The sequence below is a fragment of the Pan troglodytes genome, chromosome 11, assembly GCF_028858775.2.
Source record: "Pan troglodytes isolate AG18354 chromosome 11, NHGRI_mPanTro3-v2.0_pri, whole genome shotgun sequence".
Classification (NCBI taxonomy): domain Eukaryota; kingdom Metazoa; phylum Chordata; class Mammalia; order Primates; family Hominidae; genus Pan; species Pan troglodytes.
In genome coordinates this window covers 4,596,970-4,623,238 of record NC_072409.2, presented here as the reverse complement: position 1 = coordinate 4,623,238, position 26,269 = coordinate 4,596,970, and the positions used below count along the sequence as shown (strand labels likewise).

The following is a 26,269-nucleotide window of genomic DNA, read 5'->3' as shown; positions in this document are numbered from 1 at the left end:
GGGGGGTGAGGGGGGTACTCACTGAACTTGCAGGGAGGTATCACTTCCAGGCACTCCTTGTGTGCCCCGACGCCACACTTGGTACACATGTATCCCTGGTAGAAGGTGCCCCTGCACAGGGGAGGGCAGGAGGTGAGGTCGAGGCTGGGGCCGGCTCCTCATGCCTCTCTGCCAAGGTCAAGGCCCTTGTCCCCACCCAGGCTCACCTGGCTGGCTGTCTCCCAGCACACACATCCCTCATAGCCCTGAGTATCCAGGACCCTCCCTTACCAGGCAGCCTGACACCTGCTTTCCCCTACCTCCACCAGCCTGCCTCCCTGCCCCACACAGCATCCCGGGCACCCAGGAACAATCACCTCCCGGCTAGATCTGAAACTCCAAGGGCTTGGCTGGGCCTTTTTTTTTTTTTTTTTTTGGAGACAGGGTCTCACTCTGTCACCCAGGCTGGAGCGCAGTGGCGACATCACAGCTCACTGGAGGCTCAATCTCCAGGACTTATTCAATTCTCCCACATCAGCCTCCCGAGTAGCTGGGGCCACAGGTGCAGGCCAACACGCCTGGCTGACTTTTGTATTTTTTGTACAGACAGAGTTTTGCCATGTTGCCAGGCTGGTCCTGAACTACTGGGCTCAAGCGATTCGCCTGCCTCAGCCTCCCAAAGTGCTGAGACTTGAGCCACCATGCCTGGCACGGGCCTGACTCTTGTGGGGTATACTCCCTTAACCCCTCAGGGCCTCCCACAGGGAACATGGGACAGACGGAACACTAAGCTCTCTCAGGGGCCTGGGCTGGGCGTGGAGCGAGGTGAGGGCTGTAGCAGGGGGTTTCCCACACCTGAGGAACATTTTGCAGGCTTTGCAGTTGGTGGTCTTGTCAAACGTGTACATCTGGAAACTGTGGTGGTTGGCATTGGCTTTGTCTGGCTTGATGTTTGACCTGGCAGGAGGGAAAGAGAGCAGACGCTACACCCACTGGATTCCCCGAGCCCCACCATGTGGCCATCCTGGGAACCAGCTGGGCTCCGGACTCAGGCTGTGCAGAATCCGAAAGGGCCTGGACTCCAAGCCTGGCTCTGCCCGCAACATGGGGCAGACTCAGGGCCCAGACTCCCTGCTGGTAGAAGGCAGGTCAGAGAAGACGCTTTAACACTGCTGCACTGGCCTGAGAGAACCTTCCAGGTGGGGACGGTGGTCTAAGGTCCTGACTGGGATTGGATGTGGGCAGGTGTGGGTATTTGTTAAAACTCAGAAAACATATACTTAAGATTTGTTTGCCTCATTGGATATAAGCTTGAAATTTCAGAAGCTAAACAAATATTGGGCCCCCTGAGGTACTCAGGGGGGCTGCACTGGTGTGCAATTCACTTTGACACAGACCCGCTGTTGGATGGCTGGGGTGGGGTGGGGTGATGTGGATGGCGGCGGCGTGGTGAGAAGACGGCTATTCACCATCACGTCGCTTCAGCTTCCATGAACACTTGAACTTTTGCACAATAGGATGTTGGGGAGAAAATTACAGGCCATGGAAAGCGAGTGGCCGAAGAGAAGATGCCCCAGGCCTTCCCCACAGAGCCTGGGTGCAAACCAGCTGGCTGCATCTATTCCCACGAGCCAGGCCCTGGCCCTGCTGTGTCCAATGGTTCCCTTTCGATCCTCCCAAAAAGGCCAGAACACAGGCCTTCCCCTCTCCATTTCACCAGAGGAAACGGTCAGAGAGGCGAGTGCACCTGCCTGCAGGCCCCAGCTCACCTGCCCGCAGAGCTCAAGCACAGACAACCCTGCTGGCCCTCCAGGGTCCGTGTTCCGGGAACCTGCTCATCATCTTTCTCTGTTTCACATATCTAGGATATGAGTCCTCTTGGATCTCATGGAAAAATAGTTCTGTGGCTTCAAAAACAGGTGCCAAGCCACCAGCCCATAAGACCCTGAAGACTGGGGTCACCAGGAATCCTCTGGCATCGTGGCCACTCCCAGCCGGTCACTGCTCTGTGGGCCAGGCGTGCCAGGCTCAGCCTCAAGGGTGGGATGGCTCATTCCAGCAGGACAGCGGAGCCTGCCTGGGACAGGCTGTGGCAGAGGGAGAGCCCTCTCACTCTGGATCGATTGTTAAAGAGGACGTCACTGCTTGAGGCTGGTGTCCCAGGGGTGATGGAGGTTGTCTGTGTCCCTGATGTTCCAACTTTGCCTCCCACCGCCCCTGGTCTGAGAGGAACCACAGACACAATCCACCTGGGCTTCCACCCCCCATACAACTCATCTGCCGGGGACATGGGGGCTGCCGCCCTGGAACTCACATGGCCATCTCAAACTGCTCCATCCACTTCCTCTTCATATCTTCTGTTTTGCAGAAAAACTGGAAGCCCTGCTTTCCTTGAAGGTGAATTAGGTAGAAGCCGTAGGACCACTGCGGGGGGGAGAGGGGCCATGCTAGCAATAGACACGGCTTCAGACATCCTGGCACATGTCCACGTGTACTCTCGCCTGTGCAGCATGTGCACGTGTGTATATGCATACGTGCACAGGTGCCTGTGCCTGTGTGAACACATGTTCTCACGTGTGTACCTGCACGCTTGCCCATGCTGTATGTGCACACATGTGCCTCTGTATGCATGCATGTATAGCTGTGTGCCCATACCCTCACGTGAGAATACATATGCGCTTGTGCCTTCACCTCTGCATGCATACTAGTGTGCTCCTGCGTGCATGGGTGTGCATCTGTGCCTGCACACGTGTCTATGCGTGTGCACCTGTGCATGAGTGTGCCCAGTGCTCCTGTGAGCATGTGCACACACACACTTGTATCTGTCCCTGCAGGTACACACGTCCTAACTCGTATGATGCACATGCACCCATGCTGTGTGAGCTCTCCTGTGCGTGCTCTCCTGTAGGAGCTCTCCTGTGGGTGCTCTCCTGTGGGTGCTCTCCCGTGTGAGCTCTCCTGTGGGTGCACACACACATGCCTGGGCAGATCTGCACTCCTGCCTGCGCCCATGTGCGAGGATGCTCCACCGAGTGCATATGTAGATGCATGTTAAGCGGGGGCAGGATCCCAGGAAGGATGAGCGCAGGGCCCCACCCAGGGCCCCTCCACAAGGCCTGACCACCCACTTTCACTTCCTAAATGCGATGCTAAAAAAACCTCACTTCTCTGAAGTAGAACAGTAACAACAAAAAGGCAGGGAACAGCCATGGGCCTGGGGCACCCTCCGTGAAGCCATCCCCGACTGAGCAACCCACAACTGCCCCCTTCCCTGCCTCCCCTTCGGCCACCCCACAGGCCTCGCCATCTCTCCGAGCTCTCGGACAAAGGGCTCTCAAAGTGGTCCAGAAAAAAGAGTTTGGCAAATAGGAGCCTACTGGGTTAGAAAAGATGGCGGGAAAGAGGAACGAAGGGAGGGATGGAGAGGGGAAGCGTGGAGCGGGGATGGGAGGAGGAAAGACAAGGAAAGAGAGAGGAAAAGGGGAGAAAGAGGGAGGGAGGAGGGAGAGAACACAGAAAAACAAAAAGGATGATGGAGAGCTGAAGAGAGACCAAGAAACCCCAGCCTCTGACCCCGAGCTCCAGGGACTGAGGATCACGGAGTTTTCCTTTCACACTGTCTTAGCGGGCAAGCCTTTCATCATGAATACAAATCATTTCATCATCAGGAAAGGGAGTGGAGGACGAAGGACCAAGAAAACCCTGAGCCCAGCCCCTCAGGCCCCTGGGTCCCCTGGCTCCGGGCAGAAGTGCCAGCACCAGGCTGGGATGATTGAGGCAGGTGGGAGGACCTGGGCGCTAGGTGCTTACCATTTTCCCGTGAGACTAGGAAGCATGGAGAGGAGAGGAAGGGGAACACGGTCAGTGAGAGGCTAAGCCCGGCCCTGTGGTGGGTGCCGCAGTGTGGGGGCGCCAGGAGCCCTGGCAGGTGGGACACCCCTCAGTGCCCAGGCTGGGGGTGGGGTGATCAGCGGGGAAAGGAATTTCTTCCCAGAGTGTTGGGTGCTGGTGGCAGGACTGCCTCATGGGCCCCAGTTACTTGTTTTGGGCATGAGGGCAGGGAGGGTCACCCTCAACAGCTCATCCAGTCTGCACTTGCTGGGTCTGGACGAGGGCTACACTGCCAGCCCTGGAGGCCAGGGACTGGACTTTCAGAACAAGGGCTCCTGAGCCCCGCCCCCCACCCCACCAGGGCTGCACACGGTAGGTGCTCAAGTGCCATGGGCAGAAGCCTCAGCTGAAGCAGGACTGAACCAGACAGCCAGCCAGCAATAGCCCTATAGCCATGGTCCTGCCCCACAGCAGCTTCGGCCCCGTCCCTGTAGCCCTGGCCCCACCCCCTGGCAGCCACAGGCCCACCTCTGCAGTCCTGGCCCCGCCCCAGCAGCCACAGGCCCCACCCCTGCAGCCCTGGCCCCACCCCAGCAGCCACAGGCCCCAGCCAGCTACATGTAGAGTCTTGGACAAGCCACAGCCAGACCTACCCACAGCCCTCCTCCAAGCACCGCAGGGTGGGACGGGAGAGGAAAGCCTGCTTGCTACAAGGGACAACATGGGCTAGAGTCAGGCTGGCCAGATGGAAAGCCAAGGTTGAAAGTCCCACCCTCACTAGAGGCCTTGGGGTGGCCTCTCCCCTCTGCTTCAGTCGCCTCACTGGGGAGTGGGATTCTGGTCTTGCCCACCTTTCTGGGGGGCGCTGGGCCCGGCGAGGAGCAGGCCTGCTATGAGCAGTGGTCACGACAGCGAGGCAGTGACTCAGAGAGGAGCCTTCCTGCAGAGTGGAGACGCCCACCCCAACCCACCCGGCCAGCATCAGCGGCTGACTTCGAGTCCCCTTCCCCTGGGGTCTGGAACCCAGTGCCTCTCTCCAGGCCACCCCCACGTTCCTGGGTAGCAGGGGGGACCCGGAAGGCCCCACCTTCTTGACGTCCTTGTTGTTCATGGGGTCGTCGGTCATCTTGTGGAACAGCAGCTCGATGATCTCCTTGAGCTCGTAGCTGTAGCCCTTCCGCTTGCAGACGATGACCACCTTGTCAAACAGGAACAAGTACCTGGGCCAGGCAGCGCAGCGGGGGATCAGCACCCCAGCACTGTGTGCTCTGCTCCGAGGAGGCGGCAGGAGCTGAGCCTGAGGCTCTGGCACGCGGCTTCCTCTCCGGGCGAGCCCTGCCCTCACCTGGCTCACCAGGCTAATGCTGAGCCTCGGTCAGGTCTCGGCTGTTCCCACACTGCTTCTCCAGGAAGCCTTCCTTGGCTCCCTACCCCCGTGACTGAGGCTGTGCCAGGAGCCCTTCAAGGGGCTCCTGCATCCCCCACGCTGGCCTCCCATGCAACACTGACCCCCGATGGCTACTCCCAGTTGATCCCGCGCTGGACTGGGAGCCTCAAGAGGGCGGGACCCAGATCTGCTGTGACCCCTGCCCCAGCATACAGTAGGTGCACAAGGAGGGCCCTGGACAAGCCTGGGCCACCGTGCGCCTGGACACTCTCCGGCAGTCATTTGGCAAAGAGCCCATCCGACCACTCTGGGCCTGTCTTGGGTTCCTGGAGGCTGAGCATTGGCAGTGAGGGGCCTGGCCCTCATCTTTGGCTGCCCCAGCCCAGCCTGGTGCCCGCCACGGGCACAAAAGCCCCACTGCTGTGGCGCCCGCTCGCTGACGAGAAGGAAGGAAGCAATTAAAACTGAACAACACAAAGCCACCGCCAGGCAGCTCTTTCCACAGGAAGGCCTGGCTTCCAGAGCCACTTAGGAGTGGCTCCCTGGGAGGGAGAGCCAGACCCTGGCGGGACGCCACCCAGCCCACAACGCGCGCCCCGCTCACCTGTCCTGCTTGGTGTGGTTGACTATGGACCGGACTTTCAGTTCCCCGTCAATCTTTGGTCTTCCAAATTCCTCCAGTTTCACTTGCTGGGAAGAAGGAGAGGGGCCGTCAGCTGGGGCTGGAGCAGCCCCAGTTCTCCTGACCGCAGGGGCAGGGCAGACTGTCGTGCACCCAAGGGAACTCCCCACAGGCAGCAGAGGCGGGACGAAGGGAAACAGCCCCTGTGGCTCCCAGCTGGTGCTCAGGATGGACGAGGGAGGGTGCAGAAGACCGGGAAGGAACTGGGCCTGGCAGCTTCTCTCCCTTTCCTGGCCAGCCCCGCCAAGGGGCTCCCTTCAGCTCTTGGGACAAAGGGCGATTGACTGTGCCAGTTGCGTTCACAGAGGCCGCCGCTGTGTGGAGCCCCAAGCGGGACCCGGTCGGAAAAGCCAGAAGCCCAAGCCCCACGTTCAGGAGAGAACAAACAGTGCCTATCTGCTGCAGGGCGGGTGGGGCCGGGGTCCTGCCAAGGGTGAGGCTTCGACTCAGACCCCTGTGTGGTTCGCTGAGGTTCATTTTCGTTGTCTGTCTGGTTTTGTCTCTGTGACTCTTCTGATTCAGAGAGAGCTTCTCTTGACATGTTCCCTGCGTGGCTTTCAAAGTGTCCACAGACAGGAAAAGGTGGAGGAAAATGCTTCAAGACAAGAACAGGGCCCTGCCTGGGAGGTGCTCGAGGCACAGGCTCAGTGTCTCCTTCCAAGGTCTCAGCCCCAGAGGCTGCAAGGACAGCTTTGGTGCCACATAGTCCCAGTCAACTTGCTCCAGGCCTCTGATCTCAGCTCTCACCACCTTCCCTGTGGTGACGGGATTCAGAGCCAGGACTGGGTACAGGGCCTGGCTCATGGGGATGCTCGACGCCTGCTGGCCATGCTGTTTTATTCTTGCTGTTGTCGTTTTTGAGGTAGTCTCACTCTGTCACCCAGGCTGGAGTGCAGTGGCGCAATCGTGGCTCACTGCAACCTCCGCCTCCCGGGTTCAAGAGATTCTCCTGCCTCAGCCTCCCAAGTAGCTGGGATTATAGGCACCCGCCAGCACGCCTGGCTAATTTTTGTATTTTTAGTAGAGACAGGGTTTTACCACATTTGCCAGGTTGGTCTCGAACTCCTGACCTCAAGTGATCCTTCCACCTCAGCCTCCCAGAGTGCTGGGATTACAGGCATGACCACCGCGCCCAGCCTGTTCTTGCTGTTTAATGAACAAGTATTACTTCTATGTAAAAACTTAAAAAACAAAACAAAACGAACTTTTCTCCTCACGTCGTGCTCACTGTACGCATTTGTGAACGCCTCGCGCAGGAGCTCACGGCAGCACGGACCCGCCAGGTGCTGATGGTGCAGGGTGCGGCCGTCCTTGGCCTCCTCTGCACCCACACATTTTAATTTCTTTCTAAAATGAAAGATGAAGGGGGCAGTATCATAATGCCCTTCAGAAGCTTATTTTTTTTCCTTTCATCGCCGACGTATCGCAGGTGCTTTTCTGTGCCCCACGTTCGTGGAGGGCATTCTCTTTGTGCTGCTGGCACCGGGTGGGTGTGGCCTGGCCATCGGGGACCTTCCCCTGCCAGCTTCATGCGAGTGAAATCACCAGGGTGAAAATGTTTGTGATTCACCACCAGGGGTAATTTTGCCACCCAAAGGACCCTCTGGTAATGTCCAGAGGCATATCTGGTTGGCATTACTTGAGGGGGTGGGGGTGCTACTGGTGTCTGGTGGGTGGCAGCCAGGTACACTGCTCCACATCCTGTAACGCACAGGGCAGGTCCCACAACCAAGAATGATCCGGCCCCAGACGTCAGCAGTGCTGAGGTGGAGAAGCCCAGGTTAGAACCAGCAGATCCTCGGGAAGTCGGCTCTGGTCAGCACAGACCAGGGAGTTTGCTTCCTGGGGTGGCGCATCCCCTCTCCCCAGGCAGGACGAGGTGACTGACTCGGTAGCCCAAGCCTGGCCTCTGCAGGGCTAGGCTCTGGGGAGTCCCAGGAGGTGGCAGCCCTGCCTGATGGGGTCCGAGGAGCAGAGGCGACTGCCGGCCCCACCGAGCCTGGGCCCAAACCCTGTCCATTGCCCCTGGAGGGGAGAGTCAAGGTGAGGGTGTGCCAGGAGTCCACGAACCAGGGGGCGTCTCCTGCCCCTGGGAGACACAGTTCTCCTCTTGGACTTGAAGGGGTCTTCTGTCTAGGCTTGGGGGAGAAGGGGGGCTGGGCAATGAATACAGTCCCTCCCCTGTCCCCTCCCCTCCCCGTCCCCCTCCCCCCGAGCACAGGCAGTCTTCAGTGCACAGGGCACTTGGGTTGGCTGTCGTGGGCAAGGAAGCGTGGATGCTGGGGGTCTGAGATCAAACTCAGAAGTTGCCGGGCACCAGCCTCTCAACAGGCAGCCATGGTGTGGCTGCCCATGGAGCTCACTCAATACTGGGGCTGTGAACGTGACTTTATAGGTTCTGTCCTCATCGACCTTCCCTAGCCTGAAGAGTCAGTCTCACTCACCAAATTTTCTATAGAACTCTGAAATTCGCTGATTTTCCTCAAGGTCTCCTTGTCCCGTTTAACTTCATTGATGTACATCGCCAAGTCCTTGAAAACAAGAGGCAGAAGTGAGCGGGCTGTGCTGGGTGGGGTGTGTGTGACTGTGTGTGTAAGCAGGCTGTACTGGGTGGGGTGTGTGTGCATGTGAGCGGGCTGTGCTGGGTGGGGTGTGTGTGTGTGAGCATGTGTGAGTGTGTGTGAGCGGACTGTGCTGTGGTGTGTGTGTGTGTGTATGAGACAGCATGTGCGTGTGAGCGGGCTGTACTGGGTGGGGTGTGTGTGACTGTGTGTGTGTAAGCGGGCTGTACTGGGTGGGGTGTGTGTGACTGTGTGTGAGCTGGTTGTGCTGGGTGGGGTGTGTGTGACTGTGTGTATAAGTGGGCTGTACTGGCTGGGGTGTGTGGTATGTGAGCGAGCTGTGCTGGGTGGGGTGTGTGTGTGTGATTGTGTGTATGTGTGAGTGAGCTGTGCTGGGTGGGGTGCATGTGTGTGTGTGTGTGTGAGCGGGCTGTGCTGTGGTGTGTATGTGTGTGAGTGATTGTGTGAGAACATGTGTGTCTGAGTGGGCTGTACTGGGTGGGGTGTGTGTGATTGTGTGTGTGATTGTGTGAGCGGGTTATGCTGAGTGGGGTGTGTGTGACTGTGTGTGTGTATGTGAGCAGGTTGTGCTGGGTGGGGTGTGTCTGACTGTGTGATTGTGTGTGTGAGCGAGCTGTGCTGTGCAGGGTGCGTGTGTGTACATGCACGCACATGCATGCAGCAGCTCAGCCCCCAGGGACCCCCCCACCCCCCACCCAGCATCCAGGCACCGGGCGTTTCTGGACCTTCTTCCTCCGTCCTGCCGGGGAGGCCGCCCTCGAGACAGGAGGGCTGAAAAACATCACCTCTGCATGACAGATAAGGAAACTGAGGCAGGAAAGGGAACACACTGACCGAGAGCCACACCTCGTCAGTGATGATGCCAAGAGCCCCAAACTCCTGGCTGGTGCCACTTCTTTCTACCCCACCACGTGGTCCCTCTTAAACATCCTAATAGAGGGAAGCAGCCCTGTGTGTGGGAGCCACATCAGGCCACATAAGAGCCACCTAGACTTGGGCTGACCTATGTCCCCGTTCTTGGGAAGCTTCCCCCTCCCTAGCCTCTCCAAGCCACAGCCTCCCCTTGGAGCCTGGACAGAATGAGGGGTCAGGAAGTCCCTCTCTCCACGGGTCTGGCCACCCCCACTCCGGCGCCTGTCTGCCGTGCTGCAATCCTCGTGCTGGCCACCAGAGAGCAGTGCCCACTTCAGTCCAGAAAACGCAGTGTCCGGACCTGGCCCACAGCGGAACCCAAGGGAGCCAGCCATGTGGGCGGTCCTGGCCCTGCCCCCCCAGAGCAGCGGGTGGAATTCCCCAAAATGCAAGTGACCAGCCAGGGCCAGAGCCAGGTCTTCAGCAGGTTCCCATCCCTCCCGCCCTTCCTCGTTCCTAGAAGACCTCACCATTGGCTCCCCACCCACCCCGCAGGAGGGAACTTCCTGGGGAGGCTGCAGCACGCTGTCTGAAAGGGGTGTTCCATTTTCTTGTCCACTTGCCTTTAAAATAAGGAATAAATTCCCAGAGACAAGGACCCCAATAGCAAGTCTAGAGCTCAGGACCATCCCCCTCCCAAAGGCAGAAACATTACAACTCTGACCACCGTGGCCCCTGCGTGCACCTGGCCCAATGCCTGGCATGAAATAGGAACAGATGGAAGTTGCCCGAATGAATGAGCAGGTGAGGGAAATGTCTGTACTTTGATACAGAGGCAGGACTGCAGTCAGCTCATGGAGCTTGGACCTAAAACCGCACTTCCCTTGGAGACAAACCTCAGGCCCACAGAGGCACGGGGGCTGACTCTCAAAGACACTGCCTTACAAGGAGTGAGCTCTCAGTCCCTAGGGGAAATCAAGCCCAGGTACAGTGACGACTCCCATAGTGGCTCCATGAATGACTTCCTATATAAATTGGGAATGGATCAAAAGACTTCTAAAATCCCCCCAGCCCTGAAGTTTCATGGAGGTTCGGTGGCTCTCAGAAAGGCAGACGCACACACGCAAGTCACCGAGTACTTTGTGCAGCACCGTGAGCTACACTCCTGGGAAACCGTCCCGTCGAGGGCCTCAGAGCCACTCGCCAGCCAGACACCGAGTGCTGAGAGTATGAAACGCAAGACCACACTCAGGGCCCGGGTGCACGGCCCACTGCACCTGCTGTCACTGTCTCAGAGCCCCTGAGGACGCATCCACGCTGGCTCACACACCGTGGCTCACAGCAGACAGGCCAGAGCAGGTGTTGGAGAGGGGCGGCTTGGGGGCCGCAGAGCTGACACCGAGAAAGTTCTGTCAGCCCGTCATGGCAGGAGGCTTTCCTGGAGCATTCCTCAGGGTGCTCGCTGCCCAGTGCAGCCGAGCGGGAATCTGAAGGTCTCTGGGACCACCTCCCGTGCCCACACACGAGTGCCCACAGGATTTGGAGTAAATTTCTCCCCGAGCACAAGCCCTGCTCAGAGAACCTCTTAGCACCGGCGGCCAAGCACTGGCCCCACTCCCGTCCCAGCCCAACAGCAGCTATAGACGGAGACAGATTACAGCCCCTCCCCCACCCAGAGGGAGCTCCTTAAATGAGGTACCTGGGAAAGGAAAAGGGGGCCCAAAGCCCAGGGGGGCTGCCCAGAGGGCAGGGGCCAGGTGTCAGAGGGCAGGACTGCAGCCCTGAGGGGGGTTGGCAGAGGTGTCCTGTGCTCCCGACGAGGGAGATGTTGGGGGAGTCGTCATCCCTCCACCCAGATGCAGCTGGAGGGGACCTACCACATGCCAGGTGCTGTGCCTGGCCTGGGGACACAGGTGACTATGGCTGACACAGGCCTGGCTGGGAAGGAGCTGGCATGAACAAGTGTGTCCAGGAGGAAGAGTGCCACCCACGGGGAAGCCAGTTCCCTGAGGACGGAACCCAGTGGGGGGCGATCCTCCCTGGAAAACGTTCTGTCCACAGTGAAGGCAGGATGAGCAGGACGTGGCCAGATGACGAGGAGGAGGGTGCACCTGAGCCAACACCCGGAGCCGGGGAAGTGCAGGGCACGTGCAGGAGCCTGGGAGGGATCAAACCTGCCTGGAACTGTGCTGAACACAGCTGCGACATCAGGGGCAAGTATCCTGCAGAAGGCCGGGAGTGCCAGAGTGAGGAGCCCATGCCTGCTTCATGGGCAGAGGGAGCCACGGAAGATTTCTGAGCAAGGGAGTGGCATGAGCTGAGCTCACCCGGACAAGGGAGAGAGGGAGGCATGGCTGGCTGGGGGCCCTCGAAACAGCCAGGAGCGAAGGAGCTCCCCAGGCAGGTAGCTGAGAGATGGCACCGGAGGTGGCATTTTAGAAGCAGAAGCCTCAGTGCTGGGAGTGAGAAGCACTGGGCCAGAAAGCCCAGAATGGAGGCCAGTGCCTGGGGGAAAAGCAGGGGGAGGGGAGGCTCAAGGGAGGTCTTGTTGGACAGGTGAGGTTAGGACTCGGGACACCTGAGGGGGCACCTGACCTGCAGTGCCCTCCACCCGTCACCTCTACCTCCTGTGGGTCTCACCCACTGCCCTGCCCTGCCCCAACTCCTGCTGTCCCAGGAAAATGTCCACAGTCAAAATTGAGGCTCGTTAATGAGCCCAATTCCAGTCCAAGAACATGGGCATGGTGTGCTAAGCCAGACGGTGGCTTCTCCCCTGCCTCAGTTTACCCACACACCTGCATGGCTTCCAGTGCTTCTTTGAGCTGCTGCCTCTCAGGCCGTTCCGCAGAATGGCTCAGAAGCTCCTGGAAGGGTGAGAAGAGTGTCATGTGTTACCACTCGGGGGTTCTGGCCTCTGCCCTGGCCCCTACCTGGGGCAGGGGGTGTGCACAGAACAAAGTCCTCAGAAGAAAGCCACCCCCACCTGCCAGCCAGGCTGGGTTTGGCTGCCCGACACCAAAGGACAGAGAGTGACTCCTCCACAGGGGATACCCCACTTCTTGGCAGGGGCGCTCCCAAACCTTGTGGATAAAGGAAGGGAGTGACCGTGAGAAGGGCCATGAAGGCAGCAAAAAGCAAGGCGCTGTGCCAGCATTCCACGGGAAAAGGGCCTCACAAGGTGCCGGGCAGAAACCACCGCCTTCCCTCCCAGGTCTGTCTTTCCTGAAGCCCTTCCATGTCCATTTCTGCCATGGCCACCAGGAAGCTCAGAGACCAACCACAGTAGCTTTCTTATTCCTGGTGTGAGGACGCTTTTCTGTCTCTTTCAGTTTTCTGACCTCTTTAGTGATTTGACTCATCATTTTCCTGTGTATATTTACTGTGATAATCGTCCATCACATGCATTGAGCAGTGATAATGAGCTAAGCATGAACTGACTTGTTTATATTCAAATTAATCTGTCTGTGGGCTGCATCCCACACCCCCTGGAAGCTGCCAGCCCTCATCTGACTCCAGCAGTGATGACCCCACAGGCACCCGGGGCCCAGAGCCTCACCTTCAAGAGCAGGTGGTATTTGAGCACCCTCTGCATGGGGACCACCAGCAGGTCTTGCAGCTTAAATTTTCCATCCTGGACCTTCAGCGTGCACTCCTGGGAGGGCGACAGGGCGATGGGAGAGCCCTCCCCGAGGAAAGCCTGAACCCACCCACCTGTACCCCCGCCCACAGAGAGGGGAGACCTAAGCCCAGAACTCAGGCCCAGACGTTTGGCCCTTCTCTAGCCAGGCTCCCAGAACCAGTCCATGCACCAGGTGTGTGCAGAGGGGTGGGCTTCACAACACATGGCTCCCACCCTGCCGTGTCTGCACTGGCCACACTGGGACGCAGTGAGACACGTGCGATGCTACAGAAACCCTCTCGGGGCGCCTGCTGGGCCTGCCTGGATGTGGCTTTGACTCTTCCGCCAGGCCAGGTCCCTTGGAGAAGGTCCTTTGGAGAAGGGGCAGCAGGCCATCCCCCATTCACCAACCCCTCTCTGGTCTGGCCTCTGGGAGAAGCAAGGCGGGGCACCAACTTGCACTGAGCTGTGGGGCCACTCCCAGGAACCAGGGCATTCCCCCATTCATTGACTGGACTTGGGGGGCATCGTGCATCTCTACTGGGGGGCCACGCTGCCTCCACCACTGCTAGAGCCAGGGGGCTCTTCACCAGGCTCCACGCAGAAACCAGGGTGTACTAACCAGATGGAGCCTGGAAACTCCAGCTGGGAACAGGAGGGGCTGGGAGGGGCTGGGAGGGGCTCACGTGAGAAACACTAGATGTTGACAGAGACTTGCCCTGGGCCTGGGGTGAGGATGGATGAGGGGTGGGTGGCCCCACAGTTCCCAGCAAATGTTACCCGGGACTCCCTGGGGTCAGCGGAGGCCAGGATCAGGGGTCAGTCAGAGCCCCCAGCTGAGTCAGATTCAGTCCCAAGGACGTTTCTCCATGGGGAGTCTCACTGTGTCCTGGCCTGGGATGGTGACCTCCACCCAACCCACTCCCCAACCCAACACAATGCAAAAAAGAAAAATCTACAAAAAACCATTACGTCATCACCCCCATCACCACCTTCCCAACAAATGGGCAAGAGAGAGGCTGGTACCTAACGAGCTCTGGCCTGCAAGCTGCAACCTTGGAGCCAGGGCCAGGGCCAACACCTGGCAGGACTTACCTCGACTTTCTGCCTGAAGTCCTCCCGGCTGGCCAGGAGCTGGTTCAGTGTGTTCTGGGCGTGCTCCATGTGGCTGCAGTACTCCCCGTAGATCAGGAGCCTGGACGGTGCACACACACGCACACACGCACACAGATTTAATGAGCAGCTCGGGGCTGCAGTGAGCCCGTCCATTTTTCCCAGCAGGCTGTAGGTGCGCAACCAACAGGCCCCTCCCCTGACAGCTCCCTGCATGTGGACACATTCAACGGCCAGGAGGCTGCTCTCACCTTCCCGAAGCTACCAGGCCGCAGGAGGGCTGCCGGCGTGCTGGGAGAGGGGGTGCCCCTGCTCTTCCTGAGTCCCAGGTGGTTCTAGGTCAGGTCCCGGCTGGGATGCAGGCTAGAGCTCTCAACCCCCCATCCCACCCCCAAAAAGGGCCAACACTGGAGGAAAGAGAAGCCCCTGACATCCCCCCAGGAAAGAAGACCCCAGGAGGGCTCAGAATATTGCCCCCAGGCCCTGAGCACCGAGGCCTGCGCTGGCTCAGGGCTCACCCTCATGCTGTGCTAGGTGGGGAACCCCTAAGGGTCACCCTTGTTGCTTCCACATGGTGTCTGGATTCCACAAGCAGGGGACAACAGCAGTGACAGCCCCCTCTTCAGGGATGCAGGCAGCCAGGTGGCCCCCGGACCTGGGAGGACCTGGGAGGACACCCAGGAAGCCAGCCCTCGTGTCCTGCCCACCGCCTCCTCCTGGCCCCAGCATCGCTCTCTCCCGGCCACTCTGATTCCCCCTTCAGTGCCTTGTGCTGGTCTCTTCAGCCACGGCACCTTCTCCCTCTCCCTGCACTGGGCCCACATCTCTACAAACTGGAACCCAGGGTTCCCGGCCTCTGGAGCCTCAGGGTCTTAGGTTACCAGCCTGAAACTTCATCTTTAAAACCCCATAACCCCACCGACAGGGCAGTCCCAAAGAAGAACCACACCAGGTGACGATGTTGGTGACAACAAGGATGACAAGAGCCACCACTCGCTGAGGCAGCTGCTGCCAGGTGCTCTGCCGACAAGCCTTATGACTTTTTTGCCCTTTTGTAAAGATGGGGGTGATTAGCCCCACTCTTCAGGCAGGGAGACTGAGGCCTCCGTGAACTTGCTAGGAGCTGACAGTCTGGCCTGCAAGGCTGGGCCGGACCCAGCGTCCTGGTGATGTGCTCTCTGGCAGGGCTGTGTGTTGGTGTCTGGAGGCTTCCCTGGCCTGGGAAGCCCAGGGCAGGCTCTTGGGACCAGGTCACCATGGCCTCTGGGCCATTTCTCTTTCCATCATAAGAGCTGCTTTGCCATAGGGCACCCGGCCTGGGGCTCGGGGCGGGCAGCTGGGCCTGTAGCCTGGCTTCTGCGGAGGGTGACCCTCGGGGAGAAGCGTCCTGATGGTGGGGTCTTGATGCAGGGACAGGTTTCCATCCAAGTGGCTCTGCCACATGGGTCCCTAGACAGGCCCTGCTCCCCACACCCGTGGGGTTTTGGACCACACAATGCTCACTTTCTTCCCAACTCTGGAGTTCTGGGCTCAGAAGAACAGAACAGTGGCTGGGAACACATTTTCTGCCTAGGGAGCATGTCCCTTTGGAGCTGGCTCGGGCACAGGGACGGGCATCTTGACACACTTCCTACTCCCAACAAATGCTCATGAGGCTGTCCTCACCACGGCCAGGGCTGACAGAGGCCCTGACACCCTCCCAGCGCCGCGCGTGGGGTCCAGTGACTGGTACTTCCTCAGGCCGCCCGAGAATCCTCCCTCACAAGCCTGCAGGGACACCTCTGGCATGCGAGGCTGACAGTCCACGACTCTGATAAAGGACCTGAATCTGCTCGAAGCTCACCTGACCCAGCCACAGTCAAGCAAAGCACCCATGGCCAGTCCCACATGGCCTGCAGGGGTGTGTCCCCATGGGTGGGTCCCCTGTCCACAGACCTGGGAGGTCTGCATGGAGGCATCACCATCATTGCAAAGGGCCTGCCTCCTGCCTGGTGCTTGGGCTGTGTGTTGACCGGGAGCCACTTTAAATGGGAACCTGCCCCCTGGTTTCCACCTAAATGAGTCTGTTATTACACTGATCATTTTCATATAAAAGTTGGTGAAAACCTATCATCTCTGGAAGCAATCAAGAAAAAGGGTTTTCCCCTTTAAAAAAAAAAAATGAACAAAAGCTTCAGAAGCCCCCGGTAGAGTAGGAGAGGAGAGAAGGAACAGAGGGACATTTAAGAGACCACCGGACAGCCTGAAAGTGAGCGGACAAGACACTGACTCCCGGCGGCCGCCTGCACCTGCCCTGCTCCGGATCGGTGTTTTCTCCACCCTGAAAGAATGGTCAGAGCCATGCGCAGAAGACACGCCACACACACTGGGCATCACTTGGTGCCAGGACCTGGGCTGGAAGCTCTGGGACCGTGACTGTCGCCGTTCTACCCATGGGGACACTGAGGCTCAGAGAGCCCCGTAGCTGAGAAGGGAATCACACCAGCAGTCACCGACCCCAAAGCCCAGGTCCTGGGGCTGTCCTAGGGCTGCACTGCTCTGCCTCCTGGCTGTGCCTCCCATCTGATGATGACACCAGACCAGAAGCAAGGCAGGAGGTCCAGGGGCACCCCAAACCCTAAGGCCCCCAGCCCACCCCTGTGGCCCCTTTGAAAAGTGCCCCTGACCTGGCCTGAGGACTCTAGGTGGGGAAGCCAGGGCAGGTGGTGAACCTCAAGGCTTTCAGAGCTTCCCAAGACCGCCTGGAGGCGGGAGGACGAGTCTGGGCTGGGGAGAAGGAAAGACAGAGTCCCCAGCGAGGGGTCCTGCCCGCATGGAGCCATGTCTGCTGCTGCTGGGGCTGGGGCCACGCTCGGGCCCGAGGGACACCACACTGCCTGACTTCCCACCAGGCCCCGCGCCACTGCGGACTCGGCTTCGAGCATTTCAGGTGAGCTGGGCCCAGTGATGGCCCCAGTCCCTCCCGGTCGAGACAAGTCTTCATGTAGGTGGAAAAAGCTCCCAACTGAAGCCCAGCGGATAACATGCCTGGTGCCAGCAGCTCTAGTGTGGCCAAACCAGCTTTGTGAGCTCCGCCTTTCAATTTCACACCAAGTCACCTTGGCCCGAGGTTTAGGTGGACGAGGGGCTGGAGTGCAGATCCCAGCCTTACTCTCCTCACACCATGCTCTACGGGGAACACCCACATCAGCCACAGCACAGCTGAGCCGGCAGCCTTCTCCACCTGGCAAACTTCTACTCATCTGTCAAAACTCTTCCCTATCATTGCCCCTTCTTCACTTCAACCCCTGCACCAGCAGGGCCAGAGGGAAAAGCAAGGAGATAGGTCAAAGGGCAGCAGGTAGAGGCCTGTCCAAGGTCAGTGGGAGCCCAAAGAGGAGACTGCCCCGGGTGACCCCCACCCACCAGCTCTGAGCTCCTGCAATGGGTCTCACTCATCCCCATACCCCAGCACCCAGCCCGGAGCCTGCCTGCACCAGGCACTCACACACGGCTGTGAGTGGCCACAGCCACAAGCCTGGACACAGGTCCTTCTATCCATTTGATAAAAGGATGCAGGAGGTTGGGGGTGGGGGGAATGGCAGACACTTGCAGCAAACAGGAGAACTCTGGGGAAAGACAGACAGACCTCCACGAAGAGCCTGAAAGGGCCCTGGCCGTGGGACGTGCTTCACACCTGGGCTCACTGCATCCTCACAGAAACACCACTTCCACCACAGGGGCCCTGAGGCTCAGAGACGTGACGTGACTTCTGAGGTCGCCCAGCAAGGGGAACAGGGCCAGATTCCAAAGCGAATGCACATGGCTCTCAACCCTGGCCCTCAGGGCCCCAGGGTGACACCTCTGCAGAGGGACACTCTCTCTCCGTTGAGTCCAGAAGGACACTCGAGGGGCCCGCGCCCTCTCTCACCTGACCCAGGGGCAGAGCAGATGCCAGCACCTGCACACCCCCAGCCCCACTGAGCAAGGGCAGCTGGTGATGGAGGGGGCCTCGGACCAGAACTTGGCTGCAGGGGGTCCACTAGAGCCTCACACTGTGACCTTATTTGGTCACGATGCAGATGTAATGAAGGTAAGGACTGAGATGAGGCCATGCTGAAGGAAAGTGGCCCTGACTCCAATGAGAGTGGCCTCAGAAAAGGACACAGAGACGCGGGGAGGCCATGTGGAGACGGGGACAGAGAACGAAGCAGCCCCAGCCAGGAACACCCGGGGCCTCCAGCAGCTGCAGGACGTAGGAAGGATCCCCCTGAAGCCTCTGCAGGAAGCATGACCCGGGCACACTTGGACTTTGGCTCAGTGAGACTAGGAGTCTGGCCTCCAGAACGGAGACATCTCTGTTGTTTCAAGCCACCATGTTTGCGGTCATTGTTACAGCCAAGCCAGGTCACTCACACAGACGCCTCCGTCCACACCACAGGACTCTGAGCACCTGCCACATACCAGGCAGCATGGGCCACAGAGTCCCCAGGGGGCACAGTTTGACTTTTCCCCGAAAAATGGAGAGAAAATGACAGTGACTCCAAGCCTATTGGAGGAAGTCAGTTAAGGAGGCAAAAGTTTACAGGCCTTAAATCTAACCACATTTACTACTGTTAAGAAAAAGGAGCCAAAACTTGGAATAACACACACGGGCACACACACACACACGACTTCACGCATTCCTGGTCTGGTTGGAGCACCTCCCAGGGGCAGCCCCCCCTCCCCCGCCCCGCTCCGGCTGACTCCTCCCCTGGAGAAAGTTGTTCAGGCGCAAATGATTTCTGTCCTGATAGAGGACATGGCCCCAAAGGTCTCAGTGTGGTCACCTTGCAAGGCACGGCCCGCCGTGTCCAGCATCCTGCCCGACCTCCCCTCTCTGCTGACAAGGTATGTGGTTCCCTTGTTCGTGAGCTGACAGACCCGTGGCCCGAGCTCCGTGGGTATTTGTGTGAGGATCATGTTTTCTAACTTTCTGAGTACGTCAAATTCTGACCCCACCACACGGTGCACAAATGCCTCCTCCAGAGATGCCTCTCCTCTGCCCATTTTCCTCATGGTATCACCTCTGCCTCCAGTCCACATAGCCCCAACCTCTCAAGATGCCCAGGGACAGGCCAGCGTGGATTGAGGACCACAGGCCATGGGCTCAGGTATGGACCAAGGATGCAGGAACAAGCAAGGTGCACGGCTGAGCTGCCAGCTCTGGCCTCCGTTTCCCCATCTGGGAAATGGGGGTTAGACAGAGTGGGAGCTGAGGCTTCTTGACTTCAGAGGTTCCCAAAGGCAGCCCTGCCAGAGCAGGTGGCCAAGCCAACCCCTACTGGGGTTTCTGAGGTGGACCATGGCCGGGGACTCTCCCTGCAGGCCGTACCCTGGAACCACCCAGCCTTGGGCTTTGGGTAGGAACCATCCACAGGGCAGCCTCACTCGTTCCAGGATTCCGAGTGGAAGTCTTGGTGCACCAAAGCGCTCACCTGTCTCGGATCCTTCATCTCCACATACGCAGGGAGATCCCACCCAGCCCTGGGGGAGGAGGGCATGGCCTTCGTCTCGTTCTGTTCTGCATTCCTCCCAATGTGCAAAGCTCCACAGAGAGCTCCTCTTGAAGGCCAGTTCGTGGCCTTCCTGCAGGGCTGCCAGCTCCCCGAGGTCATTCCCTTTGTAGCTCTCCTGCCCCCACGTCCCCGTATGCCCCCACTCCCCCCAGCATGAGTCACTGCCCCACTCAAGGAAGCCACCAGGAGCTGGACTCCAGGCCCAGCCTGGCCAGACCCAGCCACAGAGAAAAACCACACAGCTTTGTCTTATGTCCACAGCTGCAGAATGCAAGCTCCTTCCCAAGGCCCAGTGTCCCTCTGGGTGGGAGATGCCCCCTTTTAGGCCCACAGGGCAAGGCTAAGAGGAGCTCCTGCCTTGTCTGAGGACCAAGGCTGCATTCATGAAAGTATAACCTCAAAAAGAGGGAGGTGACTGTCTCCTGCCACTCAGTGCTGGTCATGCCACACCGGAATGCTACTCCACCCTTCACCCCTGACGAGCTGCCAGGACCCTGTCACAAAGCCCTTCAGCAGCTTCCTCGTGCCCTCGCTTAATAAAAGAAAAATTCTAAATCCTTCCTTTGGCCTGGAAGCCCCTGCAGGACCCTCCAGCCCTTCCCTGGAGAACCACCCCTTTTCTACTGGGCTCGTGCCTCTCACCTTCCCCTAACTGCTCCCCAACCCACCTCGCCCCACCCCTGCAGGGCTGTGCTCAGGGGGACACGTCCTCGGCTGTGCAGCCCTCACGGGTCTCCTGGGCTCTCCAGCAACGCCACAGCCACCCCCCTCCCGGAGCTTCTCTATCTTGTCTTGGTTCTCATCCATCCCACCCAGCGAGAGGCCAGTAGCTCTGTTCACTGCGTGTCCTCGGTCCAGAGCTCAGGAGCCATACACAGCAGGCACCCTATAAAAGCTTCAGGACTCAGCCAGCAAGCAAGAACCAGGACCTTGGGGCCGAATCCAAAATGAGAGGAAAGGGGCAAAAAAGCTGGATGCTGGGACAGAACCACGATGATTTGGTGATGAGCTCTGATGAAATGCTGACAGCCCTTCCCCAAACAGACCCCGACTGACGGATCTCGCCACGCGCCTCGCTGCCAGGGACGGAGCCGCCCGTCCACAGAGCTCTTGGGCTGGGCCTGTGACTGGACGTGCTGCCCGCACTGCAGTGGCGCTCCAAGGCAGAGATGCCCGCTGTTCCTCGGCAGGAACCACCCATGCAAGGTCCTGCTGGTGGGACAGGGCCAGGGGTGTCGCCGGGCAGCCTGACTGTGGAGGGAGGCTCCTGGGAGAGGACAGGTTATCCACCCTGTCACTCTACCACACAGCCAGCCATTCCTGCTCCAGGGCTTCAGCCTTTGACGGACCTCGAAGCAAACCACGCCTCATCCGTGGCTCCCTCCCTTCCTGGCTGAGGGACAGCATGAACAAGGCGCTGAAAAGGTCCACTGTACCCCACACCTGCTGAGGACTGGGCCGACAGCCAGCGTGACCTGCCAGCCGGGCACTATCGGCTCACCCGCAGATGAAGGGGACACCTTGCTGGGGGCAGGTTAGGGAGCTGTCCTCCCCCGATCCCTGCCCACTCTTAACCCTCTGGGGCTGGCCAGTGTGCTCACACCTGCTGGGCCTCGTCAGCTCTCCTGGTCCCCTCTGCCACTGGACCACAAGCACTGCCTGCTCCCTCGTGTCTCCGGGAACCCTCCAAGCCATGGCCCCTGGAGAGCAGGCTCCGGGACCCTCCTCACAGGGAAGGGGGGAGCGCCTTTCCTGAAGCTACAGAGCACACAGGGAAGCACCTGCAGGGCTTCCCAGGCAACGTGCCTGAGAATCCAGCCCTGGGCCTGTCCCCGGCTGCCTGGACAGGGAGGGGTGTGAGCTATGCTGACGGCCACCTGGCGGATGATGCAGGGGACCCTCCTAGAGATGAGGGAGAGATGGACCCAGGCGCCCAATGCCTAGGCTCAGGGCCGCATGGTAAGATGCACCTGTGGGGTCTTCTACAACTCCCCAGGCCCCACAGCAGACCCTTCCAAGAGTGGACCCCGGACATGGTATTTGTAACAAGCTCCCCAGTGGCTCTAGTGAGCAGCTAAGCTCAGGAAGCATTAGCATAGACCGCTTCGGGCTCCTCCAAAGGATCCCCGAGGGACAGAGAGCTTGGCACCGTCCCCTGATGGGGCTCTCTCGAGACTTCCGTGGCTGGAAACGCCATCTCCCCAGCCTCTGACAGCCTGGGCATCGTCTAACCCCCAGAAACGCCATCTCCCCGACCTACAACAGCCTGGGCATTGTCTAAGCTCCAGAAACGCCATCTCCCCAGCCTCCGACAGCCTGGGCATCGTCTAACCCCCAGAAACGCCGCCTCCCCGACCTCCAACAGCCTGGGCATCATTTAAGCTCCACGTGCCACCTCCTTTCATCCTTGTCCACATCCTAACTTTAAAGAACCGGCCACAAGGGTGCAGAAGGGAGAAGTGGGGGCCCGAGATCTCCGCTGGACAGCCGAGCCACTTGGATGGCCACACCCCTCACAGCCAGTTAGAAACATCCAGAACCCCAATCCTGCCCCTGCCGAGCTCCCACAGGACAGGAGGCTCCGCACCCTCTCCATCAACCAGGCTGCGGCTCGGGGTGGGTGGCATCCTCAACAAGGGAGGACGGGGTCCGGAGGGGGCGGCCCCTGCCTCGGGACACCCCAAGAGTCCCACTTACACAAGAGTCCCACTTGTGTAAACTCTCCCGCAGACAGGGAGGGGCCGAGGAGCCCCAGGAGCCGGCAGCCACTCACCTTTCCTTGAAATCGAGGAAGACCTTGGCCAGCGTGCTGCCCCCAACCATCACGGACACGTCGATGGCCCTCAGGAAGCTGTGATGCACCTTGATCAGGTCCTGGGTTGAAAACCAGCCGTGAGTGCCTGGCCAGGCCCACCCGAGGCTAGACGGGAGCGCCGCCCTTAACGTGCCCTTGTTGTTCTGTAGTTCCCGTCAAGGGGGTGAGGGGCCCGGGTGCTGGGCCTGCACCCCACATCTCTGTGCATGCCAGGGTGTGATTCAGGTAGAAGGTTCTATGGCGATGGTGCACAGAAGAGCCAGTACGTGTGGGAGGGAAGCCGCCCACAGCCCGCATCAGCCCATCAGACACGCAGCGGCCGACTCGGGGCGGGCTCTGCAGACAGTGTGGGGTGGCACAGCGCAGTACTCCTGTGCTCAGGCCACACCCCGGGACCCCCATCCCCACCCCGGGACCCCCATCCCCGCCCCAGGCCTCTTTCTGTCTGTGGTCCTCCATCCTGGCCACAGCTCAAGGACAGATGAACTCTAGGTCAGAGGCACAGACTATAGGAAGCTCTGGGGTCCAAGCCAGCCTCATCCAGGGCAGCGTGACCAGAGCTCACCCTTGCAGCTAATGAGACGCCCAGGGAGGCAGGACACAGCCACCGCATGGGCTGCTGGCACCTGTGGCCGCCAGGCCAGGAGGAAGGGCCAGGAGCAGCATGTCCCCGGAGGAAGCCCACCCATGCACGGCCGCCGGAGCCTGGTGCCAGCGCCCTGCTCTGCTAACCACATCTAGGTGACTCTTTGCATGGGGAACTGCCTTTCTATGACTGAGTTCAGACACCCGCAGGGCAGGCGAGGGGGTCCGCTCAAAGGGGTGGAGGGACACGTTTCTCTCTGGCCGCTGATAAAAACTTCATTTACATTCTCAGCGTCATCCGTGCCTCCAGCCACGCACGTCAGTGCTGCCCTCACCCGCAGACAAGCGGAGCCCAGAAACCTGCTACCCTGGCTCCTAAATCCAAAGACCCTGGAGAGAGCAGTGGGGGCTCCTCCTTCCGGCCAGCACGAGCCACCACGGAGCCACAGGGGTGCAGCTCTCCAAGGCCCTGAGGACAGCAGGACATGTGTGGCCAGTGCCGAGTTAGGGCCCAGAGCCTGGCATGAGCGAGGGGGGCCGGGACCCTTACCTCCAGGTTAATGAAGACAGCTGCCATGTCCGCCGGGCTCAGCACCAGCCGCAGGGGGCTCATGTAGTTCTGGAAGAGAGAAGTCCACCTCTGCCACCCTGCTGCTGTTGCCCGCCCTCTCAAGGTCACAGCTGCCAGGGGAGGGTCCCGGGGCAGCTCCGAGGCAGGCACTGGGGTGCTCCATGCTTACTGGGGTAGCCTGTGTTTTGGCCACATCGGGCTCCATTCTTTGGGGGTGAGTGCAGGGCGGGGAGGTGCGGGGGTAAAGATTCTAACGCTCCCAGAGTGACGGGGGCAGAGTCCTGTGGTGGCCACTCACACACAGGGTGGACTTGGGCACTATGGCTGCCCTGAGGTGGGCGTTGGGGTTGTGGCTTGCGGTGAGGGGCTGAGACCCAGGAGGCAGGGCCATCACCCGTGGGGACTCTCTGGATGGACAGGGCCATGGTCCCTACCCAGCACTCAAACACTGAGCTTGTGCTCCTGAGCATGACCCCAAAACTGTCGTCAAAAGGGATGCTCTCCACCCCGAGGAGTGCCGGTGGTGGGGCAGGCTGTGGACGAGAGTCCTCCAGCTCCAGCCTCAGGCGGGATGTGAAGTGAACATGAGGACGTGTGAGGCTGCCGACCCTGCTCTGGAGGCCCGGCCACCCTCTCCTCTCCTGCTTCCTGAGTGGCTCCTGGTCAGGGCAGCCAGCCGCTCTGCAGGCATCCTCTGGGCCCAGCTGCTGCACCGCTCCTTGGCCACCACGTGGCACAGAGAGCATCGCCCAAGCAAACACGCCCGGGTGGCGGCCCCCGGCTGGGTGGAGACAGACCTCAGGAGCCCTCCTGCTTTCTGCGGCAGCACTTAGCCATGGAGGGATACAGAGGCCAGCAGGACCCTGGCAGAGGCTGACCTCAGAGCCAGCATTCTCAGAAGCCAGGGCATGGGCAGGGCTTCGAGGGAACTGGAAGGACCTGGGCCAGGGTGTACAGATGTGCATGCAGAAAGGCCGCTGGCCAAGGACCAGAGGGTGGGGCAGCAGGAGGGGGCCCGGCCGGAGCAAGGCCAGCCTGGGCCCAAGGGGGCAGCCCAGGTCTCCCGGCTGGAGGCACCACGGCCACCCTGGTTGGTTTTTCTCCCCAGTAAACACTGGCAGTTGGCAATGAAGACTCAGATGTGCTAGGGAAATGTCCCAGGGCCAGGTTGACCAGGTGCCTACAGGAGGCCCAGGTGGGGTAGGGGAGGTGAAGGCTGATCCTCAGCACTCTAGGAGCTCAGCAGGCCAGCAGGAGAGAGGACTCAGATGCACAAGAGTGGAATAGCTGGGCAAGGAGCTTGGAGTCTGCAGCTCTGGTCACTAGGCTGGACCATGCCTTGTGCAGGACACTCCCAGCCCCCCATGGAAGCTTTGTTCCATTTTACAGACGGGGAGGCTGAGTGTGGAGAGGCTGGGGAGCAGCTCTAGGTGGGGTGGGGGGAATACGCGAGGAGCTAGCTCAGCGCCTGCCTTAGAGCAATGTTCAGGAGCTGAAGCCGTAATCCCACCCCGATTAAGCTCAGAGGAGGAGCAGGGACAGGCACAGGCTGGGACTTCAGGGGCTTCAGAGGAAAGGAGAGGGCACCCTCCTTCTGGGTAGGGGGTACCTGGAGGCAGAGCTGGGAGGGCCACCAAGTCTCCTTCGCCTGTCAGAGAGACCCTATGGCCCTGCCTCCGGAATGCACTCCCAGGAGATAGGTGGCCCTGCAGTGACCACAGTGGCTGCTGCCATTTTCCAGTGGCCGCCATCTGCCCTCACCTTCTCAATGTCCTCCAGGGTGCGGTAGTACTTGGCCTCGGTCTCCTGGATCTCCAGCAGGCAGCAGTTCCTCTTGTCATCCTCAGTCATGCCCATTTTCTAGAGGAGGGAAGGGGGAGTCAGCAGGACCCCATGGGCCCGGCCACCTGCCACCTGCACGTCTGCACCGCGACACCCGGACACCTCCACAAAAGAGGACTCCTTGGGTTTGGCCACGAGGTCACTGAGTGTGCAGTGCTGCAGCCAGATGGGTGACAGAGAGGGCCAACCCCTTCCCATTCATTTTGCAGATGAAGAAACTGACGCACGGGGAGGGGATGTGATGTGGGGACAGTGCCAAGGAAGGCTTGGAGGCAGAGGCTTCTAGAATCCCAGGCTCCTACTCCTCTGATTCTGAATCTCGATTCTTCACCAGACTGGGGCGAGGGCCTCAGAAGCTACCCCCTCCAGCACAGGAGCAGGAGTGACTTGCTAAAGCACCTACTGCGTGCATAAGTCCTCTCTACGTGGCAGACTGTGTGCTCGGCTCCATGCAGACCACATCCACCATTGCACATGTCAGTACAGCCACCTGCAGGCTGCACTCTTCCCCTGAGTGTCCACTGGTTTCTAGCCAGGGGGCCTGAGATGACCCCCCCACCGCCACCAGGGTCCCTGGAGCCTCCTCCAGAGCAGGGCCTGCCCCACCTCTGGGGGAATGTGGCCGGGACAGGACTAGAGATTGCCTGGCCCGTGGTCCAGGGTGAGGTGACAGGTGGGGTCACTGTGGGGCAGTGGTGGATTTTCCCAACACTGTCTTTAAGGTTCTGTTAGGCTGGGTAAACCCCACCTGTCAGAAGGCTCTGGAGAAATGGTGCTGTGACCCACAGCGCTCGTGTCAGCCCTAAGACCATCATCATCCTCCAAGAAATCCCCAAGGGTCCGCTTGGGTCTGCCAGGCTGCAGGTCTCTAAGG

At 59.7% G+C, this 26,269-nt stretch overlaps 1 protein-coding gene across 6 annotated transcripts in view; it reads right to left on the bottom strand.

The window, feature by feature from the left end:
* Positions 1–26,269, bottom strand: part of VAV2 (vav guanine nucleotide exchange factor 2) — a 235,399-nt gene that overhangs the window by 22,180 nt on the left and 186,950 nt on the right. For 2 of the 6 annotated variants that reach the window (XM_016962025.4, XM_054658486.2), the window contains exons 6-19: positions 25,315–25,413; positions 23,533–23,601; positions 22,356–22,456; positions 14,028–14,127; positions 12,870–12,965; positions 12,109–12,177; positions 8,324–8,410; positions 5,802–5,887; positions 4,898–5,030; positions 4,464–4,517; positions 3,790–3,804; positions 2,294–2,403; positions 835–936; positions 23–111 (exon numbers count right to left, since the gene is read on the bottom strand). In XM_016962025.4, the coding sequence (XP_016817514.1) occupies positions 23–111; positions 835–936; positions 2,294–2,403; positions 3,790–3,804; positions 4,464–4,517; positions 4,898–5,030; positions 5,802–5,887; positions 8,324–8,410; positions 12,109–12,177; positions 12,870–12,965; positions 14,028–14,127; positions 22,356–22,456; positions 23,533–23,601; positions 25,315–25,413 (1,210 nt within the window). The remainder of the gene's footprint in view (positions 1–22; positions 112–834; positions 937–2,293; positions 2,404–3,789; positions 3,805–4,463; positions 4,518–4,897; positions 5,031–5,801; positions 5,888–8,323; positions 8,411–12,108; positions 12,178–12,869; positions 12,966–14,027; positions 14,128–22,355; positions 22,457–23,532; positions 23,602–25,314; positions 25,414–26,269) is intronic. The other 4 variants (XM_016962030.4, XM_016962032.4, XM_054658484.2 and 1 more) reach the window with 3 other exon arrangements.